This window comes from Acomys russatus, chromosome 8 (genome assembly GCF_903995435.1).
Source record: "Acomys russatus chromosome 8, mAcoRus1.1, whole genome shotgun sequence".
Taxonomy (NCBI): domain Eukaryota; kingdom Metazoa; phylum Chordata; class Mammalia; order Rodentia; family Muridae; genus Acomys; species Acomys russatus.
In genome coordinates, this window is record NC_067144.1 from 73,965,225 (window position 1) to 73,980,690 (window position 15,466).

General features: G+C 48.3%; 1 protein-coding gene across 1 annotated transcript in view; it reads right to left on the reverse strand.

Annotated features, from left to right (window-relative positions):
- Erg (ETS transcription factor ERG) overlaps positions 1 to 15,221 on the reverse strand; it is a 99,814-nt gene extending 84,593 nt beyond the window's left edge. Inside the window, exon 1 of the mRNA XM_051150298.1 lies at positions 14,794 to 15,221. Coding sequence (XP_051006255.1) covers positions 14,794 to 14,853 — 60 coding nt within the window. The 5' untranslated portion in view covers positions 14,854 to 15,221. The remainder of the gene's footprint in view (positions 1 to 14,793) is intronic.
- Positions 15,222 to 15,466: the final 245 nt, after the last annotated feature.

The window sequence follows — 15,466 nt, forward strand, 5'->3', positions numbered from 1 at the left end:
TTCATGAGCCCCTGCCTGCTCACACGGGCAACACTGAACGCAGGGGTTCTAAAAGGAAAAAACCCCAAGACATGAAAGTAGGAAGGGAGAGATTTGAAGGGGTTCGGTGGGAGAAAGGAAAAAGAAAAGAAAATAGGAGGATACTGTCGCAGTACGTTACATATGTAGGAAATCATAAAGGAATAAATACATTTTTAAAAAGATTTTACCTTTCAGGGAAACTAGGCAAAGAATCAAGGAGCCCCGCTGCATCTTTCCTAAGAACTACATGGACCTACACTAATCTGGTAGAGACCTTGAACCATCTTCACAGAAAACCTTAAGTTCCATGGAAGATCACATTTTCACCATTTTCCTCGTTCATCTTTTTTTTTTTATTTATGAGCATATGTGTCTGTGTCTGTATGAGTGTGTGTCACATGTGTGCAGGTGACCACGGAAATGAGATGAACGTGTTGCGTGCCCTGGAGATAGAGGTCACAGGTGTTCGGGCCATGAGCTGCCTGATGTGGGTGCTGGGACCTGAACTCAGGTCCTCTGGAAGAGCAGCAATATGCTTAACCACTGAGCCACTGCCCTGGCCTCCTATTACCATCATTTTCTACATAACCATTTAATCCGTAAGACTGACCAAATTAAATAATGTACATTTTCAAGACATAATACACTGTTTATTCTCTGTTATTGATATTTATCTCTACCAGTGAACAGATTATTTTGTAGTTGAAAACAGAAACTTAGCTACTAATAAAGATGACGCCTTACAGTTGTTGTAGATGAAAACTGTAGTCATGTAAGCTGCCAAATCCCAGTTGTTATGAAACCTTGTGGGAGTGAAACAGTACACAGAGGCCAGCACCCACAATTAAGAAGTTAAATTATTACAGAGCCACTGAAATTTTAAAGGAGTGACTATAGTCACAGAAGAAAAGTTAGCAGTACCTACAACAGCACGCTTAGTACAGATTCTCACTGATTCATGTCTAAAAATACTTGGTTAACGAGCTGCAGCAAACAGCCAGCCAGAGGACCCAGTGCAGACCCCTGGTATCAAGTGGGTAGAGGGGGTTGTCCCTCAGTGAACTCAAAGGCTGTCTGCTGCATCGTGGCCAGTGTCAAGGAAGAAGGTGCCCCGCCCCCCAGCTGCTAGGCAGATGCCTTTCTGCTTCTAGGTTTCCAGCGGGAGTATCTCCATCCACAGCCCAGAGGAGAGACGACACAGTCACAAGAGAAGGGCCCCAAACACTCCGAACCCCACCAGGCTCTGCATGGCCCTGTGTAGTCAGCCAGCACAGGCATGCACAAAGGACCGTGGAAAGGTATTTTCCTTCCCCCAAAGAAGGCCTAAAATGGCCAACAGGGGTTCTCAAGGACATTTGTATGACTGCAGTATGTTCCAGAAGTCCCTGGGCGATTCAGTCTACATCCAATAAAGATACCCACAAGCTCCACAAGTCATGGCAGCATTGTTTGCCTGACACATGACACAGGGACAGCCCCAGTGGGTGAAGGAATGCGGAACCTGTGCAGTGTAGGTAGTACTTGTCTTGAACAATGAGAGTCCAGGCTGGGGACGGCCCGCCATTCATGAAGCCCTGGGTTCCATGCTCAATGCCTTGCAAACCTGACGTGGATTCACACAGCTACAGTCTCAGCCCTCAAAGATGGAGAGAAGAGGGTCATAGGTTCAAGGTCATCATCAGCTACACAGAGAATTCCAGGCTAGCCTGAGCTACATGAAACTCCTATCAAAAGGAAGGGGGCATGGAGATAGATTTTTCTATCACGTGCGCAGTGTGGAGGAATCCTGAGGGTAATATGCTGCACAAAACAGGTTAGTTACAGGAGGGAAGAGTGGACAGCATCGCTTGCAGGCACAAGCTAAAACTGTTAAATAGGCAGAAATCAAACAGAAATGAAAACAGTGACCAAGAGTTGGGAAGGAAATAGTTAAGATGGAGGCCGAAGGGTAGAAAACATCAGTCACACAGGATGATCGGGTCTAGAGGGCAATGTGCTACCCAGAGCTGCACTAACACGCTGCTGTACCTTGCAACTTTGCTCATGGTGAATACAGAGGCGGAGCAGTCTCGCCCCTGACACGCACACTGGATAACTACAGAAGGGAGCAGAAACACGACCCTTCTTGAGCACAGTAGCCTTGCCATTACCTGTATGAGCGTGAACACTCGCGCCATAAACATGCACAACCAAACGTTAAAGCAAATGGCGAGTCGTCATTTAAGCCATGTTGGAGGAAAAAGTGTAAATTTGTTGAAGGAAAAAAAAAACACAGCATGAAAAAAAGGAACAGATTCTTTATCATTGCTTTGTCACGCACTGGTGCTGCCTTCCTGTTGATCCAATGCACACTTGCACACTTACCACTGGAGCAGCTATCCATTCGTCAGATAGACATTTACCCAGGATGCATTGCTCACTGGAGTGGCGTAACACTCACAGCTCAGAGCACTTAGTTTTCACAGGCCTTATTTGGGGGTTTCTGATCATGACTGGTGTGACATAAACTAATGTGCGTGGGTGTGGGCGTGCATGTGGGGGGGGGAGTCAGAGACAGAGATTGAGACAGAGAGGGAGAAAAAGAGAGACAGAGACAGAGGAAGACAGAGATGGACAGAAGGAGGGAGAAACAGAAACAGGCTGCTGACTGAAGGCCTGGACTTAGGGTACCTGTGAGGCAGGTACTCTACCATTAAACTACAACCCTAGGCCCTCTTTCTACTTTTAACTATTTTAACCCAGGATCAAAGTTGCCCAGGCTGTCCTGGGCCCCACGCTGCAGCCTCCGCAGGTCTTTGAACTTGCAGTTCTCTTGGCTCAGCCTCCTAAAGAGAAGAAGTTATAGTCAGGAACCCGTGGCCCTCTCCCTCACAAACTTTGACTCATAGGAACTGCTCTGCCATGATAATTCATTAGACGCCTGCTCACTTCCTCTCACTAAGGTCCCCATGCTGGAGAATTGGTGAAAACTTCAACTGTCGCCTTCAACTCCATGGCTGCTCCTTGCAGAACTGCACCTCCCAGCAGAGAGCTCACCCAGGGACTAAGGCTGGAGAAGAGATGCCTTTAGGAGCCCATTTTGGTTTCTCTTTGACTCTTTTCCTAGGGTTACAAAAATAGAGCTAAATGCAACTGCTCAACCCTGGGTCTTCACTTGAAGATAGTCACATGGTTGAGTCCCTCACTTCTCACAACTTGCCCCTTTACACAAAATTCTGAGGGTCCAAAGTGCACTGGGTTTGAAGACAAACATGAAAATTACAACTGGAAAAGATAATTGATTTACTACCAAAGAGTAAATAGCACATATGTTCTGATGAAGAAGAAGAAGAAGAAGAAGGAGATGATGATGATGATGATGATGATAAGGGCTATATATGGTGGAACATAATCCAAACAGCTTGGAAAAGGCAGAAGGCTCACAGATCCAAGGCTAGCCTGAGCTACACAGTGAGACCCTGTCACAAAATCAAAGAAATGGGGGTGAAAACACGGCCTGTGGCTAAGAGAGTATTCACTGCTCCTGCAGATGGCCCATATTCAGATTTAACTCTGATATGACACAGTTTACAATTGCCTATAACTCGAGCTCTTGGAGACCTGATTCCTCTAGCCTGTGCAGGCAACTGCATTTATGTACACACACACACACACACACACACACACACACACACACACACACACACTTTTAAATAATAAAAGTAAATATTTTTAAAAATCATTTTAAAAGTTTCAAAGCACAGAGGCTCGGGTGAGTGGCTAGAGGGCTCACCCCAGCACCCTGATGCTCCAAGGTCATGCATGCTCCAAGCTTTTCAGTCACAGGACTGCAAGACAGGTGCCACTGCCCCATCAGATAAGGGAAATAGCTTCCAAGAGTGGACACAGGTCAGGGCATAGAGAGCTTACAGCCCACGCACTGTGCCCTGGGTTCAGTTCCTAAGCCTGAAAAGAAAAAAAGAGGGAAGAAGAAAGAAAAAACACACACACAACATGGGATCTGTATTTCCCAAGGAGCCTATGAAAAAGGAAGTGAGTAGGAAATTGCTATTTTAAAAATGAGTTTCATTTCTCAAATGTTATACCTGCAAAAAACCAAAACAAACCACATATACACCATCAGAAAAGAGTCAAGCACCAGCACGCCCGTGATGGTGTGACATAAAATATTTTAATTTTCTTTTCTGAATTTTACTTTTCTAAATCTCCATAGTAATTGTTTTGAAATGTAAAAATAGGAAGAAGATTTTTATTGTCGCTACTTCGCCAATATTATTCAACAGATCGTTTGAACATCAGTCCAAGTAACGGGAACAAACCAAGCATCCTCAGACAGTCCAGGTGGTCTCTGAGGGGACCCCCACAGGTGAGGCCCTCCATCCATACATGCCTGCCCTCTGACCCCATCCCAGATTCACACCACCGGGATCCATGGTATCCTGCATCTTGCAAACCTGCAGAGGTGGCATCTGTGGGGAACTGTGCTGGGGGACAAGTGGTGGAGCTTTACTCTCAGGTTACAATGTTGTGCAGACAACACCTCCCAGCGCAAGGGCAAAGGAAGAGAGCCTGTCTGTGCTCAAACAGGATGCTAGGACTCTACACTGCGAGGCCCTCAAGATTAGCAAACGGGTTTGGGGAGGTGCTACGGGGAAAATTCTCTTGGGGCCAATTTTTTTTTTTTCATTTCAGTTTTTGTTCACTTCAAACACAAAATATGTATGTTAAGTGGATGTGTAGAGAAAATCATGAGGGGACACAAGCACCCACTTGCCACACTGGATCCTTCACCTACCCACATGCAACAGTTTCCCCAGGCAACGCTAGTCTCTGCTTCCACAGGGCAGTTATATGCATGGACCCTTTGTGTGCAGGACCAGAGGGGCCCCCTACCCACTGGTGTCCTTCTCACTGCATTGCAACACTCACAGGAGATACTTGCCTTGTGGAAGGCCCAGGGAGGCATCAGAGAAGGCTGGCCAGAAATGAGGGGGGCCTGCATTGAAAGGGGCCAGGAGTGAGGGGCACCTGCAGTGAGAGGCTTCTTGGGATGTGGTTATTTCTGACCTCTGCAGGAGGCTCGTTGTAGCAGCAGGTTTCCCTGTGTTGAACCTGTGAGCAACATTCTCTGGGGCTTTTCCAGGAATAGAGCCCCAGGGCTCTTGGGGCTATTTATTTTGTTTAGTTTATTGTTCGGTGTTATTGTTTGTTGACTTGATATATTTCCCCCCCGACAAAAGGGCCAGTCGCTAAGGACACGTCCTGTAGATGGGTAAAGTTGACTTGATATTTCCCCCCCAACAAAAGGGCCAGTCGCTAAGGACACGTCCTGTAGATGGGTAAAGTTGACTTGATATTCCCCTCCCCCCAACAAAAGGGCCAGTCGCTAAGGACACGTCCTGTAGATGGGTAAAGTTGGCTCTCTATTGTTCACTGCTTGGGCTTTGTGGTTTTATTTGTTTTGCTTCAAAGGCCCCCAAACAATGCGTTCCCTGGGATTTAATGACTGCTGTACACTCAGCTCAGAGAACAAACCAAGAGCTGAAATTTTTTGGATCCAAATCTGGCCAATTTCAGCCAACATGGGGGAGAACCAGTGGGGCCATAAATCTCTTTCAGTGACTCAAAAAGGCTGGAGAGACCTAGCCACTCCCCTCCCCCCCGACATAGCACAGTCCTGTGAGATAACACCAAGATTGAGAAACAGACACAAAAGCCTTTACTTTAACGCTTCCTCTCTTCACCTGTTAGAAAGCACAGGCTCCTCCCTTCAAAATCAGGAGCAGGTCTTGATCCCACTGGAGAAGACATTAAGAATAAGGAAGGAGTCGTGCATGGGCAGGAAGCTTCCAGAAGGAGCCCTTCCTGCCACCCAGGCCTCTGGTTGGCCTGGCTATCAGGGCAGGAAGCAAGTGTAGGAAGTATCTGTCTACAAACCGTTTGTCCTCAAGGTAATTGCTGCAGCAGCATTTTACTGTTTACCAAAGCAGTAAACACGGGGTCTAAAAAAAGATGTTTTCCATCACCAGAGAACAAGGCTTAAAAAAAATCTATGCATTCTTTCTTCATAATCACTATCGTTAAAAACTGGCCACCATGGGCTTATGCCTCAGTAGCAAGCCAAAAGGGTAGAGGCAGGGGTAGTGTCCAGGAGGCAGTTCCTCGCAGGGATATGAAGAAGCAAAGAGGGGATTTTTTAATGGCTGGAAGGTGGCCCTAGCAAAGCAGATTTTATTTATTTTAGATGCTTCACAGTTCATCCTCTTTGCCTTAAAAAAGAGGCCAAGTCTACACAACTGTCTGCGTTAATTCAAGTTGCTAAAAAGAATAATTCCTGGAGTCAGATAACTCTGAAAGTTGCTTGTATTTATCCTTTGGCAATATTTTTCATTTTCTGTGGCTGTAAATACATTTTCTTAGTCCTAATCGTCCACATGGATAAAGAGACACGGGAGAAGCCAAAGCCTCGTGTGTTGATGAGTTCTGCACAGGACAACTCTCTAAGGCAGTATTCTCTCTGACTTTTAAGACTGAGAATGCACAGAACTGTTCTGTCCACGTTCCCAGGATGAGAGCAGTGAGGAGAACCGGACCTAACTAGGCCCCGCTGCTCTGCTGGACACTCAGGGCTTCTTCTGCTCTGCTGCTGATTTTTATGTTTTTCAAAGCCCCTGTAGTAGGGTTCACAGGAATTGCAGAGAGAGAGAGAAACAGAGAGACAGAGAGACAGAGAGACAGAGAGAGAAGAAGAAGAGGAGGAGGAGGAGAAGGAAGAGGAAGAGGAGGAGAAGAGAGGCGAGCAAGGAGGGAGGAGGGAAGAGGGAGGGAGGAGGGAGGGGAAGAAGAAGGAGAAGAGAAGAGAAGAGAAGAGAAGAGGAAGGAGAGAGGAGGATGAAGAGAAGAGAGGTTCAGGGAGAGGGAGGGACAGAGGTGGGCCTATCCAGAAAAGGGTCAGTCAGGTGCACCATCAGGCATGTCCCAGCACTGGACATGTCATCTCCGGCTGTGAACCCTGGGAAGTGGCTATTTCTGCCAGAGCTTTTGTCTCACAATACAGAGAAGGGAGCCCCTTGGAGAAAAGGGTCAAACGAGCCCCTTGAATGTGGAAAAGCTGAACTCACACATCAGTGTTGACACTGAAAGAAAAACAATGATATACAATTGTATCCCTCCGTTGCACGCAGTGGGTGGGAGGCGAGCCTGGATACAGATGCAAGTGGCTCCCATTCACTAAGGAGCTTCCGTGTCATGCAGAGCTCCGAGCTCCTGCGCCCAGTGCACTCCACAGCAACACAAGCAGGAATGGTGGTGTTCCCAGGTGAACAGGGCTCCTCCAGGGCTATGATTTGCAACCCTGCAGAGAGCATCTGGCTAGGCCCCACTGTCTGGGGCCTCAGGAAGCACTGTGTGATGCACTTGCAGCCCAGCTCCACTCCCCCCACCCCTAAAGAACAAAGGCCACAGGAGGCCAACTTCCTGCTGAGGTCCCACTGTGCCAGGCTGAAGATCTGGCCACCATCCCCCTCCCAGGGAGTCCCCTCTCCCTGGCCCTTCTGTGACTACTGTCTGTGCCTGCCTTGCCCTGTAGCAATGATAAAGCCAATCTTTTCCCACAGAGTCTATCGCAATGATAGGACCAAGAAATAGAGCATCAAGGCCCTCTTGCAGTTAACTGTGGGCTTGGCGTCCTGTACGGCCTTCCCCGCTACCGATGGCTGCTGTAGAAACACACGGGACCACCAAGGAGAGCCAGGCAACACGGAACCACAAGTTCTTAAAGCAATGTCTTAGGAAACCTTGCCTCAGGTTGAGTCATGGACTTGCCATGTTGACAAATTCCGACGTATTCTCTCAACAGTCTCTTCTCCTCCTGAGTGAAGCTTAAGAGCCATCAAGTGTGGCTGCGCGCCTGTGCCCACATGGGCTTTATTAACTGGACTTGTTATTTGCAGCAACAAAGAGGGCATGGGGTTAGGAGGGAGACAGAATGAGAGGATGGGGGGAGGGGTTAGGAAGAGGCCCCATGTGTTATTTGTAACACTGCAATGTCAAGACAGCAAAAGAAACGGTGAACCACAGACATGGGCGGCTCAAAAGTGAGACTGTTCAGAGCAGCGCATGAAGGACCTGACACTTAAGCATGAGGACCTGAGTTCGGTTCCCCTGCACTCACGTAAAGGTTGAATCGAGCGGGAGGTGCTTCTGGGAGCCCCGCAGTGGTGAAGACTGGGGCTCCCAGACAGAAGGGCGCGGGGCTCCCTGAACAGCTGGTCCAGCCAAATCAGTGCAACTGAGGAAGATAGCAAGCACTGACCTCTAGTGACCACACATCGGTGCACATAGGTGCATGTAGACTCACACACACACACACACACACACACACACACACACACACACACACGCAAGCACGCACAACGCACATCCTTGAATGTGCACCAGTCAAGCCTGTAGCATCTCCGGTTGATGTTTCCCATCATATTTTCCAGAAGCAAGCACGCATTGTTTTCAGCAAGTGTTTGAAGTAACAGCCCTGGTGTTGATGTTATGGTTGGAGCTTGATATGGCACTTGAAAACATACATGATTTTACTTGGCTTTGGTGTTTTTCTTTTCTGAGACCCTCAGCACTTATCTGCACACAACAGCACGGCACCTGTTCCTCCCGGGCCTGAGTTCCACCAACACCCCACTGAAAGACTCAGCAGGGCCTAGCGGAAAACTCCAACCCCAGCTTTCATTACTGACGCCCGAGGCAGAGCAAGGAAGTTGACACTTGGGCTGAGGACACATAAGCCAGTCACCAACAGGCCTGAATCCCTTAGATACTGCCAAATAAGGAAAGAATTCTTGGGACAGAGAGCTTGCCGGCACGCACAAAGCCTTGGGTTCCATCCCCACTACTGCAGGGGAAAAAATCACTTGATGCATATATTCCTTTAAGCCAGACAATCCTGACAATGATGAGGCCGAGGCAGGAGGGTTGCCATGAGTTCTCTGCCATCCTGGGGGTAGGTACAGAGTGAGACCATCTCAAAAATTCAAAAAGTAAAACAATCTAAAACAGTCCCTGTCACCAAGAAAACACAGAAGCAGCAGCAAGATGCCACCACCCTCAAGTTTCCCAGCAGCCCACTGTCTAGCTGCCTCTTGTGACAGACAGGATGGCTGCTGTGGGGCTGTTTTCACATAAGAACAGGTGACAGGGTAGACAGTTACAAGGACTCTCATGACCCAGTGTCTTGCTGTTTTTCAGAGCACTCAGCGCACCTTTTTTTGCTGAAAAACTTAGCACTGGGGAGACAGGGAACAACCGGCCTAGAGAGATCACCGAGGACGCCAAGAAAGGAGACCATGCACTCTGTTTCCTTCTCAAAGCTTCCATCTTACCGTGAGGACACTACAGCACCAGCTTGCCCTGAGCATCTGAGACAGGGTGCTTGTTTATTTAGCACAAGGCCTGACAGGCAGCTCCGGCATGGCCTCAAACTGGAATCACCAACTCCAAGTCCTAGAGCTTCATGTTTTAAAGCGTTTTATGTGCCTTCAAACGCACGCACACTCCACTTCATCTCAGTGGGAAAAGAGACCCACTGAGGAGCCGTGACTTCACAATGGACTGCTTTGCTTTTGATCCCTTACCTCCTCCCTAGCGATTGCAACGGATTTTAGTTAAAAATACATTATTTAGATACTTGTCAGCCCAACAGCTCGCCAGCCCCTGCTGACACTGCTGAAGAGGTGTGTGTGTGTGTGTGTGTGTGTGTGTGTGTGTGTGTGTGTGTGTTATTTATTACTAAGAACGAGGCCCTGTGGGTTTCTGAGATACAAACAAACCAAGGCGAGCAGTAGGCAGAGGGAGAAGAAACAGGAGGAAACGCATGGGAGGGGAGAGAGAGATGACAGAGCCCAGGCCCTGACAAGGTCCGTGGGAGACACACTGGGAAACACGCTGCATCAAACAGGGCGTGGAAGGGCAAAAAGGAAAGTTGCAGTGGACAACTGAGACAGGTTCTCAGGAAAAAGGGGGGGGGGGCAAATGCTAAGACACACACAAATTCAAGTCAAAATGAGAAGGGCCACAACAGAGGTTAGGTCAAAATATCCGAGGAGCCCTGGGTGACTCAAGCCCTCTCGGTGGGAGCGGGCACACGTCTACGGACCTGGCAAGACACTTAACGTTGACGAGGACATCAAAGACAGGCGTACTTGGGGCACAGGAATTTCTTTTCTAAGCAATGACGCTCACAAAGTTAATCACGGAGAGAACGCAGCAGGCATTGGTTGTAAAATGATGACATCTATTTTATGTAGAATAAAAGAAGCATAAAATTATGCTAATTGAAGGCTTATACGTGTCATGGTGGTGGAATGTATACAAATTAGTATCAAGGACAAAAAGCAGAACAGTTAGCTGTATAGAAGAACACACACACACACACACACACACACACACACACACACACACACACAATCAGAAAGACCACACCAGAGGTCAGTAGCCACTGTAGCCTCCTCGGATGAAGAAAATCTAAATTGATTTCATAACATCTTTGTGCTTTCCCTGTAATGAAAATTGTCGGGCAGTGGTGGCACACGCCTTTAATCCCAGCACTCGGGAGGCAGAGGCAGGAGGATTGCTGTGAGTTTGACGCCAGCCTGGTCTACAAAGTGAGTCCAGGACAGCCAAGTCTACACAGAGAAACCCTGTCTCGGAAAAAAAAAAAAAAGAAAAGAAAGAAAGAAAAGAAAAGAAAAAGAAAAAAAGAAAATTGTCTTTCATTCTTTGTCTGTAAATTGTACAAAGCAAAATTATGTTTCCCCTAAAAGTTATGATGGTAACTGTACAGGGAAGGATCCCAGGGACCTTCCCTTTTGTGCTACCAAGGAACAAGACACAGCCTAGGCCTCCTGCTGTCTGCAACCAGGTGAGGCAGCAGGCTAGCCTGACCCCAGGACACTGTCACCTGGGGCAGCTGGGTGCTGATCACCAGCTCCCGCCATCCCCGCAGCCCAGCACACTCTGCCACAGGCTCCGTGGTGGCTACTTTATGACTGCCGCAGTCACCCTGCTGCTCCTTCAGTGGCCATGCGCTTCCCCCCTGAAGCAGGCTTACAAGAAACACATGGAGGGCGACGCAGCGTCAGAAAGCATGGCAGTTTGTCATGGAAGGCGACCATAACCTGACTGCCGGGCATCTGCCGCTTACTGAGTACCTGCTAGAGGCTCCACGGCATGAGGCAGAGTCGCCATTGCGACGGTGAGAAAGCTGGGGTCAGGTGTCTGAGGGGCCTTGCCCATAGACACAAGCCAGCTGAGGACGTAAATGCAAGTATGGGCATTCGTTTGTGTGTGTGTGTGTGTGTGTGTGTGTGTGTGTGTGTGCGCGTGTGCATGCGTGAATGTGTGCACACTCAGGTGTGTGTGTGCGTGTGTGCATGTATGCATGTGCGTGTGCATGCATACGTGCATGTGCGTGCCTGCGTGTGTGTGTGTGTGTGTGTGTATGTGTGTGTGCGCGCACGCGTATGTGTATGTGTGTGTGTGGCATCTGAGGTAATCTGAAGGTGTTCCCAGGGCAGAGTAGGAAGCGGTGTCTGTCACCCTATCACAGCAGAAGGCCCTAGAGCAACAGGACAAGGCTCACCAGAGCAATGTTGAGACAGCACGTCTTCAAACCCATCTCTGCAGATTTGCACTGCTGAGACTGCTCATTTCAGGGACTCGGGCGGGTCTCCACGGTGCCTCATGAACACCAAGGGCTAGACCAATGCCTCTCGGCTGAAGGGAACTCACTTGGACGTTCTAAACGCACAAGTAATATTCTCGTATTTTATTTTCTTTGCGTGCTTTTAAAAGAAACACTGGTGAGTGTCTGTGTGTGTGTGTGTGTGTGTGTGTGTGTGTGTGTGTGTGTGTGTGTATGCGCGTGCGCTTGGGAATAATGTCTTTAAAGATTGAGATCTGTTTTCCAGAAGGGAGAAAAAAAAAAGCCAATAACGATTTTAAAGGAGATACAGACGATGAAGGAATCATTTTGTTCTGGAACATTCTCTGAGCGTGGGGGTCCTGCAGCATGTTAAATGAGGTTCATCCATTTTCAAACTCTGCTCAACAGGGCCACGAGTCAGGACACCTGGTGGGCAGAGGTACACACAAGCATGCACACACTCACTCACACGTGCATTCACGGATATGCATACTGCTGTGCCACAGAGGGCAGCTGGGATCTGAGAGTGGCCCCAATGCACACAGGATGTTGCTTGGAGAAGCCCTGTCTTTTCAGTGCACTTAAGCCAGAGCAGACATGGGGGTGGGGCTACTCTGGGGGGAAGGGGAGTGGGAAGGGGGATGGGAAGGGGGGTTGCTCTGGGATGTGGCAGTTACCCAGCAGAACAACAACATTTGGCACCTGGAGTTTCTTCCATGGTCACAGAGCCCCCCACAAAGCAGCGAGGAAGCCATGCCTACTCCCCTGATGCCAGGAGGTGGAGGAGGAACACAGCTGCTGTCAGGATCCTTAGCCACATCCACTGAAAGCCCATGCATCATCCCCAGCGCAGAGTGTTGTGAGCCTCCTCAGGAACTTTCCAACTGTCCAGATCCGGCCCACCTGGGGACTCTTAGGAAATTTCCACATCCTGTCTGATTCCTAAGCTGCCTCCACTCAAGGTGCTTTTTGAACACGCTCCCTCCGAGCTCTTCCTCTGCACATGCGTGCGAGTACAAAGTTCAACTCTAGAATTAAGGCTTGCCACCTAGGCTTCCCGTCCGCCATACTTGCTCAGGGTCAGACTGTTTCTATCGTAACCTTATTAAGTTTTCCGCCCAGTGTTTTTAAATGCAGGACACAACGTATAGATCCTGGGCTTCCATAAACAAGGTCAGACAACCTTTGGAGGGCTGAGTTAAAGCCCTAACTGAGGCATAGAAGGTCACGCTGGGGACAACGGGCTCCAGGGTCCAAGCAGCTGCAGCGGTCGCAGCCATCTTCCCGCTACCTGCACACAGGCGTTGGCTAGGTTACTAACCTGCTCCTGTCAGAACCTTCAGTCTCATTCTGAGGCCCATAAGTGCAGAGAGAAATACCAGTTTCTAAAACACCTTTACCTCTCCCCACTGAAACACCACCGTGCTGTCTAACCCCAAATCGTCAAAGCCAGGAAAGAACACCAACAGAGTGCCTCACGGGGCTTTAGGCAGAATGACTGAAGGAAATAACCCCACTGAGATGGCATGCCACCTTCACAAGCTCAGAGCTGACTGAAACACCTAACTTTGAGCATGTTTGCCATGGGGAAGTGCTCCTGAGGGGACTGTCTCTTAACCTCAGGGGACATTTCCCTATGCTAACCTGAGGCTTGCTCCAGCCACCATAAGCATAATCAAAGTTGCAGTCAACAGACTCAAGGCCTCTTTTCCTATCCCATGAATAAAGCCATAAAAGCATCTCACTGCTTTATCCAGGAAAGCTCATCTTCAAGGAAATCACCTCTCAGGAAAGACTGCTTTTAAAGCGGGGGGTGGGGGGTGGGGGGGCAGGGGGCTTGAAGAAGTCAATCGCAGGGAGATACAGGACATACATGTAATCCTGAAATTACCCATGGCCAGAGTCCTACAGCAGAGCAAGCAATTGTCCCCAAATGTATTCAAGAAATAAAATGCATTCAGACTCCAAAAGTGACTTTTTCATAAATGTGGATCATAAATGAGGGAGAGTAACACACTGGAATGTTTGTCAAAATGTTCTCCGCCTTGCACAAGGCGGCCCGCTCTTCCTAGGCCCTTTAAAAGCATTGATTTGGGGAGTGGGGAGGAACCCACATAAGCTTCTACTCAAGTTCTTTAAGATTTATAGAGACTATTTGATTTATTGTTTTTGAAATATGGATAAAATTAAGAGTCTAAAGCAGAATCCAAAAGGCAGCATTTAGGGGGTTATAAAAATCAAGTCATTTCTACTCATTTATCTAAAAGTAGGGTATATCAGACCTGATGTTAAAATTCCTCTCCAGGTCACCATATTGCAGCTGGCAGTAATCCCTGAAGCCAGAGAACGCAAACTCTAAGGCGACAGCCTTTGGTACGATCCTTACTAGATTACAGAATATACCCTGAGATATGAAAAGTGGACGGAGCTCCGCAGCAGAGTTTACGTGACAGTTGTGAGGGACATTAAACCAAAGATGGTTTTCTAAGGCCGCATCTCAGTTCTGGGCAGACCCCAATTTTTTAAATGGGTTTTCAAGCTGAGCAGAACTCTTACTGGACAGACAGGTCATGTCTCATCTTTCGTGCCACAAAACTAAAGACGCAACGAGTCACACACTCTTTGGCTTCCTGTCTTTGCCTATGTCGGCTACAAATGTCACCAAAGCGTGGTGGCCTGGGATGTAGTCAAACAGACCCACCGCCTCATAGTACAACGGCTTCCACCCAGCCCACATTTAGTTCCCATCCGCACAGCTTTGTCTCCACACTACACTCTACCAGCTTTCTTCTAGAAACATTTACAAGAAAACGAATAGACCCACCCAAACACAGCAGAGAGGAGGCCAGCCGCCCACTGCTTTGCGGTCCCCACAGGCCACACATCGCTAGGAAAAAAGCTTACAGTGCGTAGAGAGGCAGGTGTTTTATTTGTGACAGACACATAAACCAACACACCCAGTTACCACCATTTGAGTTTAGAGACGTCCTCTCAGCATGGAGGTCCCACAGCTCAAGTCAACATTTGTCCATCCTGTTACCAACAGCCACGGAGAGTCTCCTTACTTCCATGGGGACGTGCTGGCACGCCTGGTGGTAAAGACTCCCTGAAGTGCATCCAAACATTCACCATTGACAAGACCATCTCTTTGACCCTGCCCTCCAACCTCCGAGACTGTGGCCTTGTATCAGACCCACATCCAGACACCGTTAGGAACAGGTAAAGAGCCAGGAAAATTCAGAAGGCGCTCTGAAAAGCCATCGCAAAAGTAATCCACGGCGCTCAACAGTGAATTTAGAAACCCCAATTTTTTTCTGAGTTTGAAGTTTTTAAGCCTTGCGGATGGTCGGAGTAGGAAAAAGGAAATTTACTAGGCAGCGCAAAGGAAATCTTGTTGTCCTCTATTGTGGTAGGGGGGGTGTTGCCCAACCCTGACTTATCTGCCCTTGATAAAGGAAGCCGAGCGAGCACAAGAAGAACAAGATTTTGTCAAAAGTAGAGAAACCCTCTCCTTACCTTAATAGTGCTGGCCATAATGCAATCAAGTTTATTGATCGTTAATAAATGTTAATAATAATTATTGCTTCTCTCTGACCAGAAAGTAGTTTTGATGAGGTTGTTTAGAGCGGATGAGATTGTGCTAAGTCTGGGAAGTGAAGTCAGCCAGTGGCAGGAAGAGGGTTCTATTGGTCCTGGCTGCCCAGCCCAAAGAAACAGGATATTTGGGAGTGGAGAGAT